Source organism: Canis lupus, chromosome 15, assembly GCF_011100685.1.
Source record: "Canis lupus familiaris isolate Mischka breed German Shepherd chromosome 15, alternate assembly UU_Cfam_GSD_1.0, whole genome shotgun sequence".
Taxonomy (NCBI): Eukaryota; Metazoa; Chordata; class Mammalia; order Carnivora; family Canidae; genus Canis; species Canis lupus.
The window spans coordinates 2,982,748-2,999,460 of NC_049236.1; the positions used below are offsets into that span (position 1 = coordinate 2,982,748).

General features: G+C 44.3%; 3 protein-coding genes across 20 annotated transcripts in view; 2 read left to right on the forward strand and 1 right to left on the reverse strand.

The window, feature by feature from the left end:
- CAP1 (cyclase associated actin cytoskeleton regulatory protein 1) overlaps positions 1-1,472 on the reverse strand; it is a 27,371-nt gene extending 25,899 nt beyond the window's left edge. For 2 of the 8 annotated variants that reach the window (XM_038557775.1, XM_038557773.1), the window contains exon 1: positions 1,281-1,472. The gene's annotated coding sequence lies outside the window, so the exon portion shown is untranslated. Of the gene's footprint in view, positions 1-1,262 lie in introns of all 8 variants that reach the window. The other 6 variants (XM_038557774.1, XM_038557772.1, XM_038557770.1 and 3 more) reach the window with 3 other exon arrangements.
- LOC119869301 (translation initiation factor IF-2-like) overlaps positions 1-9,420 on the forward strand; it is a 22,702-nt gene extending 13,282 nt beyond the window's left edge. The window contains exons 2-4 of the mRNA XM_038557626.1: positions 1,012-2,612; positions 7,600-7,715; positions 9,043-9,420. Of these exons, the coding sequence (XP_038413554.1) occupies positions 1,012-1,824 (813 nt within the window). The 3' untranslated portion in view covers positions 1,825-2,612; positions 7,600-7,715; positions 9,043-9,420. The remainder of the gene's footprint in view (positions 1-1,011; positions 2,613-7,599; positions 7,716-9,042) is intronic.
- Positions 1,530-16,713, forward strand: part of MYCL (MYCL proto-oncogene, bHLH transcription factor) — a 100,855-nt gene continuing 85,671 nt past the window's right edge. For 9 of the 11 annotated variants that reach the window (XM_038557783.1, XM_038557781.1, XM_038557797.1 and 6 more), the window contains exon 1: positions 1,530-1,660. The gene's annotated coding sequence lies outside the window, so the exon portion shown is untranslated. The remainder of the gene's footprint in view (positions 1,661-16,713) is intronic. The other 2 variants (XM_038557784.1, XM_038557782.1) reach the window with 1 other exon arrangement.

Sequence of the window (16,713 nt, forward strand, 5' to 3'; positions counted from 1 at the left end):
TTTTTCACTTGAACAAGGAACCCTACAAAGAGCTTCCCTACTAAGTTCTAATACTAACCTCTGCCTTAAAAGCTTCTCCTCTTCTCATCAAGCTTATTGTTATTTATCCTTCAAAATCCATCTTAAATTCTGCTCCGCAGAAGGGATTTTCCTGAGGCTCCCCCCACCCCACCCCCGCCCCCCGTCATATATTTCCATAGTACCCTGTTCTTCCGAACACTCATCACATTTATCATTACTTCTCAAACGGCCCTGCAACAACTGTTAGCTCCATGGGGGCAGGGGCTGGCCTGTTTGGTTTCAAAACTGCATTCCCTGGGTATGGCGGCGCCTGACGGAATAAACAGAATTTGTTACACTGAATTTAATCCTGCGGGGGGTAAGCAGAGATCTCCGCTTAAAAGACGAGGAAAAAAATGAGGCTCAAGGAAGCTAAATAATGCATCTAGGGCTACAGGTACTTAGCAGTGGGGCCAGCCCAAACCTGAGCCAGCGGATTTCAGGTCTAGAAGCACGCAGCAACACCTTCCAAAAAGTTAACTAAGCCTTTCCGAACTGGAGCGACAGACCTGGAGGAAGGAGAGGCTACCTGGCTGCAAATACAAAGACCTGTCCCACTCTCTTTTGAAAAACTCCCCAGGGATCCCAAACAGGTTGCAGTAAACAGAAAACAAAACAAACACCACCACCACCACCCTCAAACCACGCAGCGGGAGGTCTTTAACCTGCAGCTGCCAGCGAGACGACACCGACCGGAAGACCACTCAGAGGTGGAGAGAGAGGTTCCTGGGAAATAGTCGTGGGGAGGATCTGGAACTAATGATCTAAGGAATTGAGGTCTGGATTCCAACTGTGTCCCTACTCGCTGTTAAGATCCCAGACCAGCTTCTACGCTCCGGGGGATCAATTTACCCCTCCGTGCAATGGGGATGAGATGGGGGGGGGGGGGGGACAGGGAAGACTCTAAGGTATCGCGGGTTCCTCAGGAATGCCTACGTCTGGGCACGTTAGGAATCGGGCCCCGCCGAGGCTGACAGGATTTCACAGCGGAGGAGCCTCCCCAGAAGAGCCCGGCTCAGTTGGTCACCCTGGCCCCACCTCAAGAGACCGCGCCCAGGATCCCGGGTCGGCCCGAGGGCCTCCTCTCCGGCCCCTTCAGTAGGGCCCACCACACGCGCACAGGCCGGACGGGCCGTCAACAAAGCCACGGGCCGGTGGGCCGCGGAGCGGACCCCAGTCCCCACCCGGCCGCGTCCCCTCACCTCAGAGTTCCGCCTCACCTCCCGACTGCGAGCAGCCGCTCTCCACTTCCGGCAAGAACCGCCCAGCAATCTTCGCGCGACCCACTTCCGGGCCCTCACTGGGCGCGGCGCCCCCACCGGAAACGGCCGGCCGCCGAGACGCCGAGGTGGAGGAGAGACCCGGGAGGAAGTCTGGCCGCCCCGCTCGCGGCTCCGCCCCCTATTCTCCACGCCCGGAAGGGAGAATCCTCGCCCGCCCGGGGGCCCTTGGCGGAGAGCCCCGCCCCCAGGGCGCGAGCGGCCGGGGAGCGCGCTCCAGGATAGGCCACGCCTCTCCGCCGCCTGGCGGGGCCCAGTCGCCCGGGCCAATGAAGGGCCGGAGTCGCCGGCGAGGCTCCACCTCCGCGGAGGGAGGACAGGTGAGTGGCTAATTAGCGCTCCTATCGCTGTGGTCGCGGTGGCCGTGGCCGTGGCCGAGGCCGGTGCCTTCGCCCAGCCGACTGGAAGGGGTATTGGAGGGACGAGGAGGCCGATTCCCGGGGGGCGGGGATCCCGGGCAGTCGTCTACTCGCCGAGGAGATAGGGGCGCAGCTCCGCCTCGTTGGGCGTGCGTGCCTCAGTTTCCCGGTTGGGACCTGGGGCGGCCGTTGTTCCGGACCGTGTTCTGGCGGTACCTGCCGAGGCTGGCGTGGGGGCCCAGCCCTGGGTTTCCGGGCGTGGCCGCCTTCGCGCCGCGCGCCGGGCCCCCCGGGTCGGGAAGGTGGAGGCTCGCCCCACTTCCTGTTTGTTCCGTGCGCGCTGTGACCATAGATGGTCAGGTCTGGGGCCGCTCGGAAGCCTCCGCCCCGCGGTTTCGGAGCCCTTCCTCGCCGCGCGCTGGGTGTGGTCCCCGAGAATAAGATGAGCGGAATTAGAGAAGATCCCGCTCCACCTCCACTCCGCTAAAACCCAGTTTGTGGGGCCTCCTCGCCGAGGCGGGGGGCTGGGGTGGCGCGGGGAGGGGGGGTGCCCTGCCGCCTGGCACTCAGTCCGGCCCGCGGGGGAGAGAGACTTCGCTTCCGTGCCGCCGGGGCCTCGGATCAGAGCTTTGTTCCCTCAAGGCTCACACTTTCCAACCGGCGATTAGCCTCCCACAAAGATTTATTTCCAGAAAAAAAATTGGCGAGTGCCAGTGTTCCCACTCCTTCAGCTGAGCTTCTATGACAGCTCCAAGCTTCGCGTTGAATGCAGGCGTTACGTGCCAAAGTCACTCGTTCAACAAATACGGTTCTTATAATGACAGCTACCATTTACTGCGTGTTGACAACGTGCCAGGCCTGTGCTGACGCTTCAAGAACATGTTCATGTGATCCTTAATAGGAACTCTCTGTGGTAGGTACCAGTGGGGCCTCCAGTTTTCAAACGAGGAAGCTGAATTACTTGCCAGAGTTACAGAGCAACTTGGGACTTTGAAGGGAACACACCTGCCTGATGAAACCCCATGAATTTAACCCCTGCCGTAGGCCATACCAAAATAACGTTTGCTACACTTTGCGCACAGTGATGCCTCTGGATGGGGAGACATCCTGGGTTCCATTCCTGCCTTGGGCACTTTACTGGGGGTTAGACTGGCCAGGTTACCTGACTTGGCTGAACCTGGGCCACTTTTTAATTTTATGGCTTTCGTGTTAAAAGAAAAATGACCGCAATAAAATATGGTACAAAAAAATGTATATTTTAAATATTTACATTTAACAAAAACTCTATGTCTCTCACACACATGTGCAGCACAAAAACTTTAACTTCGCTCACACATAACATCAAATGGTTATATTTGAGTGCTTCATGTATGTGAAGCCTATGGCAAAGTGTCCTTCTTGACCCTCACTGTAATCAGTTATACATTTAGTCCTAAGTATCTTTTTGAATTTAGAGACAAGGGGGAATCTCTGGGTGGCTCAGCGGTTGAACACCTGCCTTCAGCCCAGGGTGTGATCCTGGCGTTCTGGGATCGAGTCCCACATCAGACTCCCTGCATGGAGCCTGCTTCTCCCTCTGCCTGTGTCTCTGCTTCTCTCTCTCTCTGTGTGTGTCTCATGAATAAATAAATAAAATCTTTAAAAAAAAGAATTTAGAGACAGGAAGTGCCTAGACATGTATCCCAGAGAAAGGGGAAAGAGAGGAGGAAATAGGAAAGAGAAGAAAGAAAGGAAGAAAATAGGGATAAGACTTGTGGAGTTAGGGGATCCCTGGGTGGCTCAGCAGTTTAATGCCTGCCTTTGGCCCAGGGCGTGATCCTGGAGACCTGGGATCGAGTCCCACATCAGGCTCCCTGCAGGGAGCCTGCTTCTCCCTCTGCCTGTGTCTCTGCCCGTCTCTTTCTGTGTCTTTCATGAATAAATAAATAAAATCTTTAAAAAAAAATAACTTGTGGGGTTGGACTGAGAAACAGAAGCAGTAACCTATATGAAACCACATTGTAAAGTGCTTCTTTATAGAGTGCACATATGAGTAAGTCACAGTCCCCACCCCTAAGGAACTTCTGATCTCTTAAGGAATCTAACTCCAGTGGGAGGCAGTTTAAGAGCCTTTTACTTATTCATTTTTATTTTTCATTCATTTATTTATACACTGAGAAAAAAATACTGAGTTCTTCCTCTGTGCTAGGCCCCATTCTACTTTGTACAAATAGTATATGAGTGGACAAGTCAAACTCTGTCACTGTCCTCATGGAGCTTACAATCTGTCATGGAAACAGGTGTTGCCATCTGGGGCAGTCATTGGAACTCTGACTCTTGGCTTCCACCCTTTTCCTCTGATCTTGCCCAGTTTCTCATCCGTGGTGGGCTCTCATCAGACACATGCCCAATGAGTACCTTGAATTCAGAATAGTCATTTCCTGGGCTGTGATGGGTAGGGAGAACTTTGAAAGGCAAACATGAGTGAACAGTAGTGGAGGTACAATCTGACTAACTGCGGTGAGAGGATCCTATAGGAGAAGAATAGGAGATAAGGCTGAAGAGAAAGAGGTTGAGTAAGCAGTGCCAGACAAGAGACGTAAAACCTTAATGTGAAATCAAGGAGGAGCTGGTCAGATTACATTTTAGAAATATAACTCTAACTGCAGGGTAGAGCATGGGCTTGAGTGGGGTTGGGGGGAAAGAGGCAGGGGTTTCTCTTAGAAAACGGGTACAGAGGTAGCAAGGGTCTGAATCAAGTCTATAACATGAGGATGCAGCAGAGATGCCATTGTTATAAAGAGGAAGATGACAGGAGAAAGACAAATGGCAGAGGGATGATCTGAATATGATCTTTCAGATTAGATCTAGTTCCCCAATTATACACTCCCACTGAATACTACTTTTCCCTTTGTGGCAGGTATCACAGTCCTAATTAAATAATCATCTGTACACTTGTCTTAATGTTTTCTTTCCCTGTAAGTAACTTGAGGTTAGAGTCTTTGCCTCCCTGGCACAAAATTGATTCTCAGTAGATATTTAGGGGAAAATGTGACGAAATGAAAAGAGTAAGAGGGGCCAAGATGGCTCTGAGACTTGGAGCATGGGTCTGTGGAAGGTGGCAAGAAGACGGGGTCAGGGTTTGAGGATTTTGCACCTTGGACTTCAGAATCCAGCTCGGGAAGAGAAAGGAGTGCAGAATCATTTTGCAACCAGAATCGCCAACAGAGAGTTGATTGATTCTCACACAATTCCCTTCTTGTATTTTGCCACTTTTGTATTTTGCCTAGATTTCGGCACATTCTAAACCTGCAGAATCGCTTTGTCTCTGAGGGTGCCACCCAAAATTCTTCCTTATCTCTCTGAGTTTCAGACACAGAAGTCTGGCGATTCATCTGGAGCGTTTCCCAGCCTGGCTCAGAGGATCGCCTGTATCTGTGCAGCCTGGCTCAAAGCCTGTCTGCATTTGAGCAGATCCTGTATCCCCCTGCCAGAAGGGGCTGATGACACAACAATCTCTGTGAGCCCATATTTCTTCCTCTCCTACAGTAGGGCCGCAGGCTCCAGCCTGATCTAGGGTCTCAGTCCAAAAATTACAAGTCAGCAAAGGAAATATTGGCAATATAACATAGTGGTTCACATCTGGTTTTGATGTCACTTGGACCTGAACTTGAGTCCCATTCTGCCACTTACTGTGTGATCGGAGTCAAGTCAGTTAACCTCAAAGAAGGATATTAACACCCGTCTTGAAGATGCATATCCCATATGAAGGAGAGAATTTGTAAAACAGGTCATACAATTGAGTAGTGACAATTATTATTCAATACATAGAGTCTATTGTCTTTGTTACTGGTGAAGGCCACCAGAAAGCAAAATAAGGTCTGAAGTGTCATCATATTGGATGGTTCTACCAAGCCACTGCTGCTACTGCCCACAGTGTTTGCTTCTTTACGTTGTTACCTTTTGATTCAAAGTCTGGGTCTGTGCCCTTCGGTGCAAGTAAGACTAGATAGAGCATATTTTTCCCAAGAAGAATGGAGGTAGGCAGTTTTCCTGGCTCAGTAAAATCAGCTGATATCTCTGTGATTCAGTTAGACTTATCTTTAGAGTAGCAAGTTGGCTGTTGTAGTCCAAGCCATCACGTCATGTTTAAGGAAAGAGGAAGAGGAGGTACAGCATCTGAAATTGGAAAGCTGGTTTTCTGAGGATACCCAGCTTTCTGTTTCATAGCCAGAACTAATGATCAACGAGTATTTCAGCCTCCTTATCCCTCAAAGGGACATTTTCAAGGTGCACATTTCACAGTATTTCTGAGGTTACCCAGAAGGGCCAAACCCCAGTTGCACACAGCAGTAACCCACTCATTAATGAACACTTTACTGGCTTTTCTCCCTACCCCAAGTCACCTATCTCAGGGAATCCAAACTAAAGAGAGTGGGATCGGCTGGATCTGCAACCCTAGGAAAATGATAGTGAGCATTGTCGGATTTGATGTAAGCTACTGTATGGTGCACTCTCTCTTTGTTTAGGATGTTACCCAAATATGTAAAGGGGTTGCAGATGCTGAGTGTCCAATAGGAATGATAGATAATAATCCATAATAATCCCTGGAATGGCTCAATATCAACATATACCCTTCTTTCTTTCTTTTTTTTTTTTTTAAGATTTATTTATTCATGAGAGACACAGAGAGAGGCAGGGACACAGGCAGAGGGAGAAGCAGGCTCCATGCAGGGAGCCTGATGCAGGACTCGATCCAGGGACTCTGGGATCACGCTCTGAGCCAAAGGCAGGCCCTCAACCGCTGAGCCACCCAGGCGTCCCTATACCCTTCTTTCTATGCTTACACTTCAAAAAATGAAACAAAACAAAACTCCTCACTAAAACAAAACTAAAACCCCTCTAATAACCTAAATTGTCATCACTGTACTCACCCCCCTACCCAGAAAAATAAATTGACAAAACTCTCATCAGTTACTTCATCCAAGTCCAAGATTTCCAAATAATGTCTCTACCAGTTCCATAATGATGCTTCCTCAGTATTCCTCAGCCTGGGCTGATCTTTAAAGCCAACCAACACAACATACCACATCCTGTATATGTTGCTGGTATATGTTGCTGGGGAAGGAGAAGAAAATTAGATACAGTATGTAACTATTGGTTTAGCACCTGCCTTTGGCCCAGGGCATGATCCTGGAGTCTCAGGATCGAGTCCCCGGATGGAGTCCCACATCGGGCTCCCTGCATGGATCCTGCTTCTCCCTCTGCCTGTGTCTCTGCCTCTCTCTCTGTGTGTGTCTCTCATGAATAAATAAATAAAATCTTTAAAAAACAAAAAAACAATGTGTAACTATTGAACTGACATGGCAAGGAATCTTCCTATACTAATCACAAGGCCTTAATTGATACTTTTGACTTCATGACTACATATCCATTACATATTATCTGTCTTCAACCAGCACCTCAGTTCATCAGGGTCACAGTGATTGGAAAAGAAAGAAGGCATGAAGGGAGCATGCTACTGTCTTAAAAGGATCTGATCAGGGATCCCTGGGTAGCTCAGCGGTTGAGTGACTGCCTTCGGCCCACATGCAGATGTGATGATAAAAAAAAAGGGGGGGGATCTGATCAAGAAGTGGTATGTATCACTTCCACTACATTGCATGAACTAGAATATAATTATATAGCTTGTAGTTGGGGCTGAATTTTTCTTTCTTTTTTTTTTTAAGATTTTATTTATTTGTGACACACACACACACACACACACACAGAAACAGAGACACAAGCAGAGGGAGAAGCAGGCTCCATGCAGGGAGCCAGATATGGGACTCAATCCCAGATCCCAGGATCATGCCCTGAGCCAAAGGGTAGATGGTCAACTGCTGAGGCACACAGGTGTCCCTTTCTTTCTTTTTTTTAAGTTAAACCCACTACAGGGGTTGAATTCATTACTCTGATATCAAGACCTGAGCTGCAATCAAGAGTCACATGCTTAACCAACTGAGCCACCCAAGTGCCCTAGGACTATGAGTTTTCTGTAAGTGACCAAAACTTTTCCCTTGAGGGATGGGAGATCTTACCTGTCCTGCTTGTAAAATATTACCATAACTTTCTGCGCTAAATATGGCAGGAGTAGGAGGACCTCTAAGTACTCCTTGGGTTATATCCATAATCCTGTCTTCCTATTGCATAGTGACAGTTCTCTTTTGCCTTGATAATAGGCTCATTCACCCCAGCCAACCATCATAATCCAAGATCTGCAAATAAAGTTTAACAATAGACTCTCCGAGCCCTGATTTGTAGCATTTGCCAATTTCTGTAGTGTAAATACTCCCACTGTGGCCAATTTTAAACTAACAATGTCACTGAATGTAGAGTTGAGAAAAAGGCACTGTGGTATATGGAATAATGGCTGTCCAAAGATGACCACATCCTAATCTCTGAAATCTGTGAATATACTATCTTATATGACAAAGGGATTTGCAGATGTGATGAAATTAAGGATATTCAGATAGGGAGATTATCCCGGTAGGCCCAATACAATCAACATGGAACCTTATAAGGAAAGAAGGAAGCAGGATGTCAGCATTAGAAAAAGAGATGTGAATGAAATGAATGAAAACAGTCTTAGTGATACAACCAAGGAATATAGGCAGCCTCTAGAAGCTGGAAAAGGTGTGCAATCAATTTTTCTCAGAGCTTCTGGTAGGAACACATCTGTGCTAATACCTTGATTTTAGCCTTATAAGACCCACTTCAGATTTTTGGTCTTCAGAACTATGATAAATTTGTGTTAAGCCACTAAACTTGTGGTAATTTGTTATAGCAACAGGAGGAAACTAACACATATACACGGTCAACTTCTGCAAACCTGTATGAACTGGCTCTAGAACACTATTGAATTAACATTTTGGGGGTAATCTCTTACCTAGCCAAGCCCAAATTGGCAAATGGCAGCCTTAGTTTACAATCCAGTGGAACTATTTTTATGTCCTCTGGTGGAAGCATTCCTCCCTTGGGTAATAGTACTTGTGAAGAGCCATGCTCAAAATTACAGAGACCTGAAGATCAACATTTAATAGTCAGGTAGAACAGAATTACCACTCCATGTTTACCCTTTCTTCTTGGGTTCCATCTATTTTGGTTCTAAGTAAAATGCTATTGCATGCTTGCTTACCAGTTTACAATTTACAATGCTTCCTATAGAGCTTCAATCTCACAAGGTATTGTCTCTCACTTATGGCCATGCCATGTATTGGGCACCTTTTGTGCCCAATGTTGTATCTCTACTCCAGCCACTACTGTGGCTGCCAAGTGCTTGCAGGTGTGACCTGACAATCCACAGCTTCCACTGCTTTCTCCAGGTATCTCACTTTCTGCCCCAGGGCTTCTTTCATGGAATTGACCTCATGGGATGTCCGTGGGAACTTGCACAGTTATTTAGATACATTCATCAACCTGAAAGTGCCAACTTGAGAGTGCAAAGGAGTTAACCAGCAATTGGGAGACCTTTGATCAATGAAGGACAGGAGCTGGTGAATAAATATTCCCTCTTCCCTCCCTGGTTGGACAATTATGAGACACGTTCTACAGTGCTTCAGAATATCTCTAGTAGAACCAAGCAACGACCTTCTGGATCAATCATCCTTGGCTTGGCTTTCCTGTTTTGCCTGTTTTACCCTTCCTAGTCTCTGACTTCTGTTCCTTGGGATCACCCCTGAAAATAAACTATCTGTTTGCAAGCCCTTGTCTCAGACTTCTCTTTTTTGGGGGAAATTAAATCTAAAAGATTTGGTAGTAGAAGTGACCCTAGAAGGCAGATTCTCAGCATAAGATTCTGGAACTGGATCAGGGCTCAAAGAGCACCACATTCCTGGTGATATGTGCAGTAGTGATAACCCCTAACAATGCAATAGCCTCATAATTTCTAAAAAGTTTTTAAAACTTTTATTAGTAGCATACTGTAATAAGGTGTATAAGAAAAGTGAAGCATTGACTTAAGAGACAGAGGTAACATTTGTATGGCCTGCGGTAATGGTATTATAAAAATTATGGTGTCAAAAAAAATTATGGTGTCAGCTGGCTTTAGTTAATGGCTTTTGGGATCCCTGGGTGGCGCAGCGGTTTGGCGCCTGCCTTTGGCCCAGGGCGCGATCCTGGAGACCCAGGATCGAGTCCCACGTCGGGCTCCCAGTGCATGGAGCCTGCTTCTCCCTCTGCCTGTGTCTCTGCCTCTCTCTCTCTCTCTCGCTCTCTCTGTGTGTGACTATCATAAAAAAAAAAAAAAAAAAAGGCTTTTGAAGTTTGGGGGAAAAAAGATAACAGGTTAGATATCCACATAAATATCTATATCTATAGATATATATCTATGTCTTTCAACCCTAGCTTGAGTGTTACACGGAACTAAACTTACTTCTTTTCCTTCATCAGTCGTTTCTTTCTGTCCCTTTCTCTAACTTCTCTGCTGCGTGTGACAGTTCCTTAAAGTTCATTCTTAGGTTCTTATTTCTTGTTCTTTCCACTGACAAGTTACCCTTGTCTCATGTCTTTAATTATTATCTTCATTTCAGTGTTTCTCTGGTGTGTCTGCCATCCTTTTATTTAGCTTTAGGTTCTTGAACATTTTGCTTCAAATGTGCTAAATAACATTGGACAGTGTGTCAGCAAATCGCCACAAGATGGCAGCCTTGCTAATTTAGGCTGCATTGAATAGTTATCCACTCCTTCAAGCTGGACAGAGTAGGAGCGACTTCTAAAGACTTTAATCTTATTTATTTAACATTTGTTGAAAGTCTGCTCAACGAATGATCTTTTAATATATTAGTATTGGGTTTTAAAAACAATTTGCAAAAGTTAAGTATACTCCCCTTTGCAGATGATAAAACTGAATTGAATATAGCTAACTTGCTCAAGGTCAGGACCTAGATTTGAAATGTTTATGACTCCAAATCCAATTCTTTCCATTACATAAGTGAATCTCAAGCTGAAACAGTATTATTTAAGGGTTTTTATTTTTGTTTTTGTTTTAATTACAAGTAACTGAGAACCAACTTGAGCCAGCCTAACAACAACACAATAAAGCATTTGGGAGTGCCTCATGGAAGCCTAAAAGGAAACGATGTCCTGGCTTTAAAAGAGAATAGAACCAGGAATTGGAAAGCCTTCAAGACTTAGGGGAGGAAGAACAAAAATGGAGGGGAAGAGACAGGTAAAGCTAGGGTGGCCTAAGAGAGTAATTAAACTCTGCCCTGTTCCCCATTCAACTAGAATAGTCTCATTTTTTAATGCATTTTACATATTGGGACCCCCCCATGTCAGGTTCTATTTGAAAAATAAGGATTAGGTATATTAGACAATATTTTGAAAACACTGGTGTAATGTACGAAGCCATTCCCATATATTTTTTTAAAGATTTTATTTATTTATGCATGAGAGACACAGAGAGAGAGAGAGGCTCAGAGACAGGCATAGGGAGAAGCAGGCTCCATGCAGGGAGCCTGATTTGGGATTCAATCCCTGGACTCCAGGATCACACACACCCTGGGCTGAAGGTGGCGCTATACCGCTGAGCCCCCCGGGCTGCCCCATATTGTTGGATGTTTAGGGCTGTTGAATTTTTCCTAATTTTCCACTCTAGTAAGTAAAATTGTGATGCGTATCACAATTTCATATTTGTACTAGACAGTGCATGAAGCCACCTAGAACTTCATTTCTCCTAGCCCTTACAATTTCCTTTAAGAGAGGAAAGGGCTAGGGAGCGTAGCCTTAGGCAATATTAGCCTGTGCCCAAAGGCCAGTGCTACTTCGGCCTTCCTTGATGTCAGCCAGTCCAGAGATATTTAGTGCACATCTAACTACGTGCCAGGTGCTACTGAGCACTGTGGACACAATGGTGAATAAAACAGGTACAGTCTGTCATCATGGAGCCTAGTAGGGAAGACATGAAACAATCTACTAAATAATTACAAGAATCAGAAGCAAAGTGCTGCATAAGAGAAGTTCAGAAGGTTAAGGAAATGTACAAGACTGTGAGCTGACCTAATCTGGGCGTATTAGGGCAGGCTGCCCTGAGGAAATGTTGTTTAATCTGAGACTTGAAGGATGAGTAAGAGTTAGCAAGACAGAGAGAATAGAGAAGACCTGTTTGAGCAGAGAGAAAGTGTGAAGGCCCAAAGGTGGGATAATCTTGGCAGGTTCAAATAATGGAGAAAAGATCAGTGTGACTGACCACAGAAAATAAAGGGAAGTGATATGAGATTGAGGTGAAAGAGATAGCAGGGTCCAGATCATGCAAAGTCATACGAGCTAAATTAAGGGTTTTGTAATATCTTCCAAGAGCACAGGAGATCATTGAAAGCCTTTAAACTACGGACGTGTGTGGTCCTATTTGGTTTTGAACAGGAACATGCTGGCCATAGCATGGAGAGCCAAAGCAGATGCAAGGAGGCTAGTGAGATAGAGTTAGTTGGGGGACTGATACAGAAATCCAGGCAAGGGGATAATGATGACTTAGACCACAATGGCGGCAGTAGATGAAAAGAAATGGACAGGTGCACCTGGGTGGCTCAGTTGGTTAAGCGTCTGCCTTTGGCTCTGGTCATGATTGCAGTCCTGGGATTGAGCTCCACGTTGGGCTCCCTGCTCAGCGGGGAGACTGCTTCTCCCTCTCCTCCCTGCTCATGCTCTCTCTCTCTCTCTCTCAAATAAAATCTTTAAAAAGGAAAGAAATGAACATATTTGAAAGTAAGTGATCTAAAAGGTAGAAATTACAGAAGCTACTGATTGATTGTCTATGGGAGTGTGTGTAAGAGAGAATGAGTAGCCAAGTAGGCTGTTGGTTTTCAAGCTTGAGCAGTTGAGTAGATGGTATTTCCCAGTAGAGACTGGGAACACTGGTGAAGAGTAAATTTGATGGGGAAAAGTGATGAATTCTGTTTTGGACATGCTTAGTTTGAGGGATCTAGGATTTCCTGAATATGCAACTAGACACACAGAACTAGAGTTTAGAAGACCCAATTCTGGCCAGAAGGTATAGATTTAGGAATGTTAGGATTGAAGAAATATAGAATGAGACAAGAAAAGGGTTAGCCAGAGCTCCTGAGGAGCTACATTCTTAGTCAGTTGGAAGAGAAGCCAGGGGGCGCCTGGATAGCTCAGTTGGTTAAGCAGCCAACTCATAATTTTGGCTCTGGTCATGATCTCAGGGTTGTGAGATTCAGTTCCATGTCCAGCTTCACACTGAGGGTGGAAACTGCTTAAGATTCTCTCTTTCCTTCTCCTTCTTCCCCTCCTTGCTCATGTGTGAGCACACACACACACTCTCTCAAAAAAAAAAAAAAAGAGGGAAAATGGATTTCATCCAATAAGCATATGTTGATATATGTTGATTAGAGCTTAGTAGTCCAATTGCCTGAGACACATTCTTGTTCACTGTGGTTTTTGGCTCCAGTATCTGGGCTCTTGGTTCCACCCTCTGAATCATCCTTCTTTTCTCATAAGAAAATTTAGTTAGCAACCGGGTAGCCTCAAGGCCCTTCTAGCCCTCTGCCATGCAGTTCCAAAGCTAATGCCAATGTTTTAGGCTTTTGTTATGGCAACACCCATACAAAGCTGTTTCATTATCTATTGCTACATAGTGAATCACCCCCAAATTTAGGAGCAGTATAAATTTGAGTCCTCTCACAAACCAAGGATGGAATCAGAAGTTCAAGGAGGCAATTCCTGTGAAAGATAAAGATGAGAGGAAGCAGGAATAAATAGGGAGAATCTTCAGACCATGATGGAGGACTGAGAAGTATAACAGAAAGATTGGGAAGAAAATGCTTCAGAGTGCAGGGCAGCTCTGACAAAGACTTGTCAGGCTAATTTCCCATTACAGCCCCACACGAGGGAGAAATAGACCAGCTTCAGTATGCTCTCTGGGCTTAGTCATCAGCTGGGACTGATCCAGGGAGAGTGTGCCTTGGCATGAATGCTGTAGCAAATCCCAACAGTATGACAGTTGGCAGATGTCCGCACCTATACTCTTCACAGCAATTCTTTTCTGAAGGTAAATCTAAGAGATCATGCATACAGTCCATCCCTTGGACTGCTCAGGACTTCCACACATCTTGGAAAGCAGCTCCTCTTCTATGGTTCTTCCAGGCCTCTCTTATTAAAGGAAAACTTAGAAGAGAAAGGTGAATGGGATGAACTATAGCCCCCATTGCTGCAGATAGTTGAATTGTCTTTTTAAAAGTTAGAGACTTGTTGTATATTACAGGTATTAATCCCTTTTCAATTCCATGCATTGCAAACATTTTTCCAATTCATTCTTTGAGTTCATTGTCTTTTTCCTTATAAAAAAATGGATTTCTATGAGGTCAAATAAACCTAACTTTTCCTTGATCTTCTGAGCTTTTCTCTTATTTAAAAGGTCTTTCTAAATCTTAAATTATATGTTTAGACTCCAAAATATTATTTTAAAATTTTAACTTTTTAACCTTTAAACTTTAATGCACCCAGAATTTATTTCTGACAGTAGTGAGTTTGGGAGTCCCATCTTATTTTCTTTCTGGTGGATAGTTAATTGTGTTAGTGCCATTTATTAAATTTATTTTTTTCCTTTTTTTAATGTGAAGGTTTTTGTTTGCCTTTTAATTTTTTCCAAAGTATTTGAGGTAGCTAGGTCAATTTCTCTTTTTTTTAATTTAAATTCAATTTGCTGACATATAGTGTAACACCCAGTGCTCATCCCATCATGTGCCCTCCTCAGTGCCCGTCACCCATTACTGCATCCCCTCACCCACCTCCCCTTCCGCAATCCTTTGTTTGTTTCCCAGAGTTAGGAGTATCTCATGGTTTGTCTCCATCTCCAATTTTTCCCACTCAGTTTCTCTCCTTTCCCTTATAATCCCTTACACTATTTATGTTCCACATATGCATTAAACCATATGATGATTGTCCTTCTCCAACTGACTTATTTCACTTAGCATAATACCCTCCAGCCCATCCACATTGAAGCAAATGGCGGGTATTCATCTTTTCTGATGGCTGAGTAATATTTCATTGTGTATATACATCACATCTTTCTTTTTTTAAGATTTTATTTATTTATTCATGAGAGACACAGAGAGAGAGGCAGAGACACAGGCAGAAGCAGGCTCCATGCAGGGAAACTGACGTGGGACTCGATCCAGGTCTCCAGGATCAGACCCTAGGCTGAAGGTGGCGCTAAACCGCTGAGCCACCCGGGCTGCCCACACCACATCTTCTTTATTCATTCATCTGTCAAAGGACATTGTAGCTTCTTCCATAGTTGGGCTATTGTGGACATTGCTGCTATGAACATAGGGGTGCAGGTGTCCCAGCATTTCAGTACATCAGTATCTTTTTTTTTTTTTTTAAAGATTTTATTTATTTATTCATGAGAGACAGAGAGAGGCAGAGACACAGGCAGAGGGAGAAGCAGGCTCCATGCAGGGAGCCTGACGTGGGACTCGATCCCGGGTCTCCAGGTCACACCCTGCGCTGAAGGCGGCACTAAACCACTGAGCCTCCCGGGCTGCCCAGTACATGAGTATCTTTGGGGTAAATATCCAGTAGTGCAATTGCTGGGTCATAGGGTATCTCTATTTTTAACTTCTTTAAGAACTTCCACACTGTTTTTCAGAGTGGCTGTACCAGCTTGCATTCCTATCAACAGTGCAAGAGGGTTCCCCTTTCTCTACATCCTCTCTAACATTTTGTTGTTTCCTGTCTTGTTCATTTTAGCCATTCTCACTGGTGTGAGGTGGTATCTCATTGCGGTTTTGATTTGTATTTCCCCAATGCCAAGTGATGTGGAGAATTTTTTTCATGTGATTGTTGGCCATGTGTATGTCTTCTTTGGAGAAATGTCTGTTCATGTCTTCTGCCTATTTATTAAATTTATTAAATAAACCACACCTTCCCCACTGAATTAAAATACCAATTTGTGGGCAGCCCCGGTGGCTTAGCAGTTTAGCGCCACCTTCAGCCCAGGGCCTGATCTTGGAGACCCAGGATGGAGTCCCACATTGGGCTCCCTGCATGGAGCCTGCTTCTCCCTCTGCCTGTGTCTCTGCCTCTCTCTCTCTCTGTGTGTGTCTCTCATGAATAAATAAATAAAATATTTTTAAAAATAAAATAAAATACCAATTTGTCATTCCCAAAATCTTCATGTACACATGTCTGAACTCAGTCTGTTTTTATGCTAACATTTACTTTTTCATAATTAGTATTTTATTATTTTTTGATAATCAGAACATAGACACTATGAACAATTTGTATATAATTCTAAGTTTTAAAAATCTCTAAAAGTTACATGGCTATAATAATTTTATGGCTGTAATAATTTTCTCAACAACTTTGCAATGACTTTCTAGCTTAAAAAATTGTAACCAATTTGTGCATATAAAGAGGATATAAAAAAAAAGAGGATATCAAATACCAGCATCTTAAAATACTGATGAACTATTAGGTGTAAAACTCCATAGATTTATAGTTAAAAATCAAGCATACTGTCTATTCCATAAAATTTGCAAATACTTCAAATCCTATTAACAAAGAATAAAAAAACTAGATTACACTGTGCAAGAGACATCACAGATGGCATATAATTATGACAGGGATCCCAGACTAAGAAACAGTAGTTTGGGTTTTTTTAAGGTTTTATTTAGTACATTTTTATTTAGGAATATTTACACAATATTAGAGAGTATATGTTTTCATCAAGCATTTCCATGGAGCTTTTACAAATATTGTCCATACCCTAGACCATGCTCTCTACCTTTGTTGAAGACAAATCTCAAATACCAAAGAATCAGTATTTTACTTACCATATTGTGTGTCTACCTCATAATTGGAGGACAATAATAGCAACACCTTAAAATATTCTGTATGTTTGGAAATATAAAACATACTACTAAACTAGTCGAATAAGGCAGTATGTAGGAAATCAGAAAATACTTAGAACTGACTTAAAAATATGATATATTAAAACTTGTGAGGTGTGCTTAATGCATAACCTTGAGTGC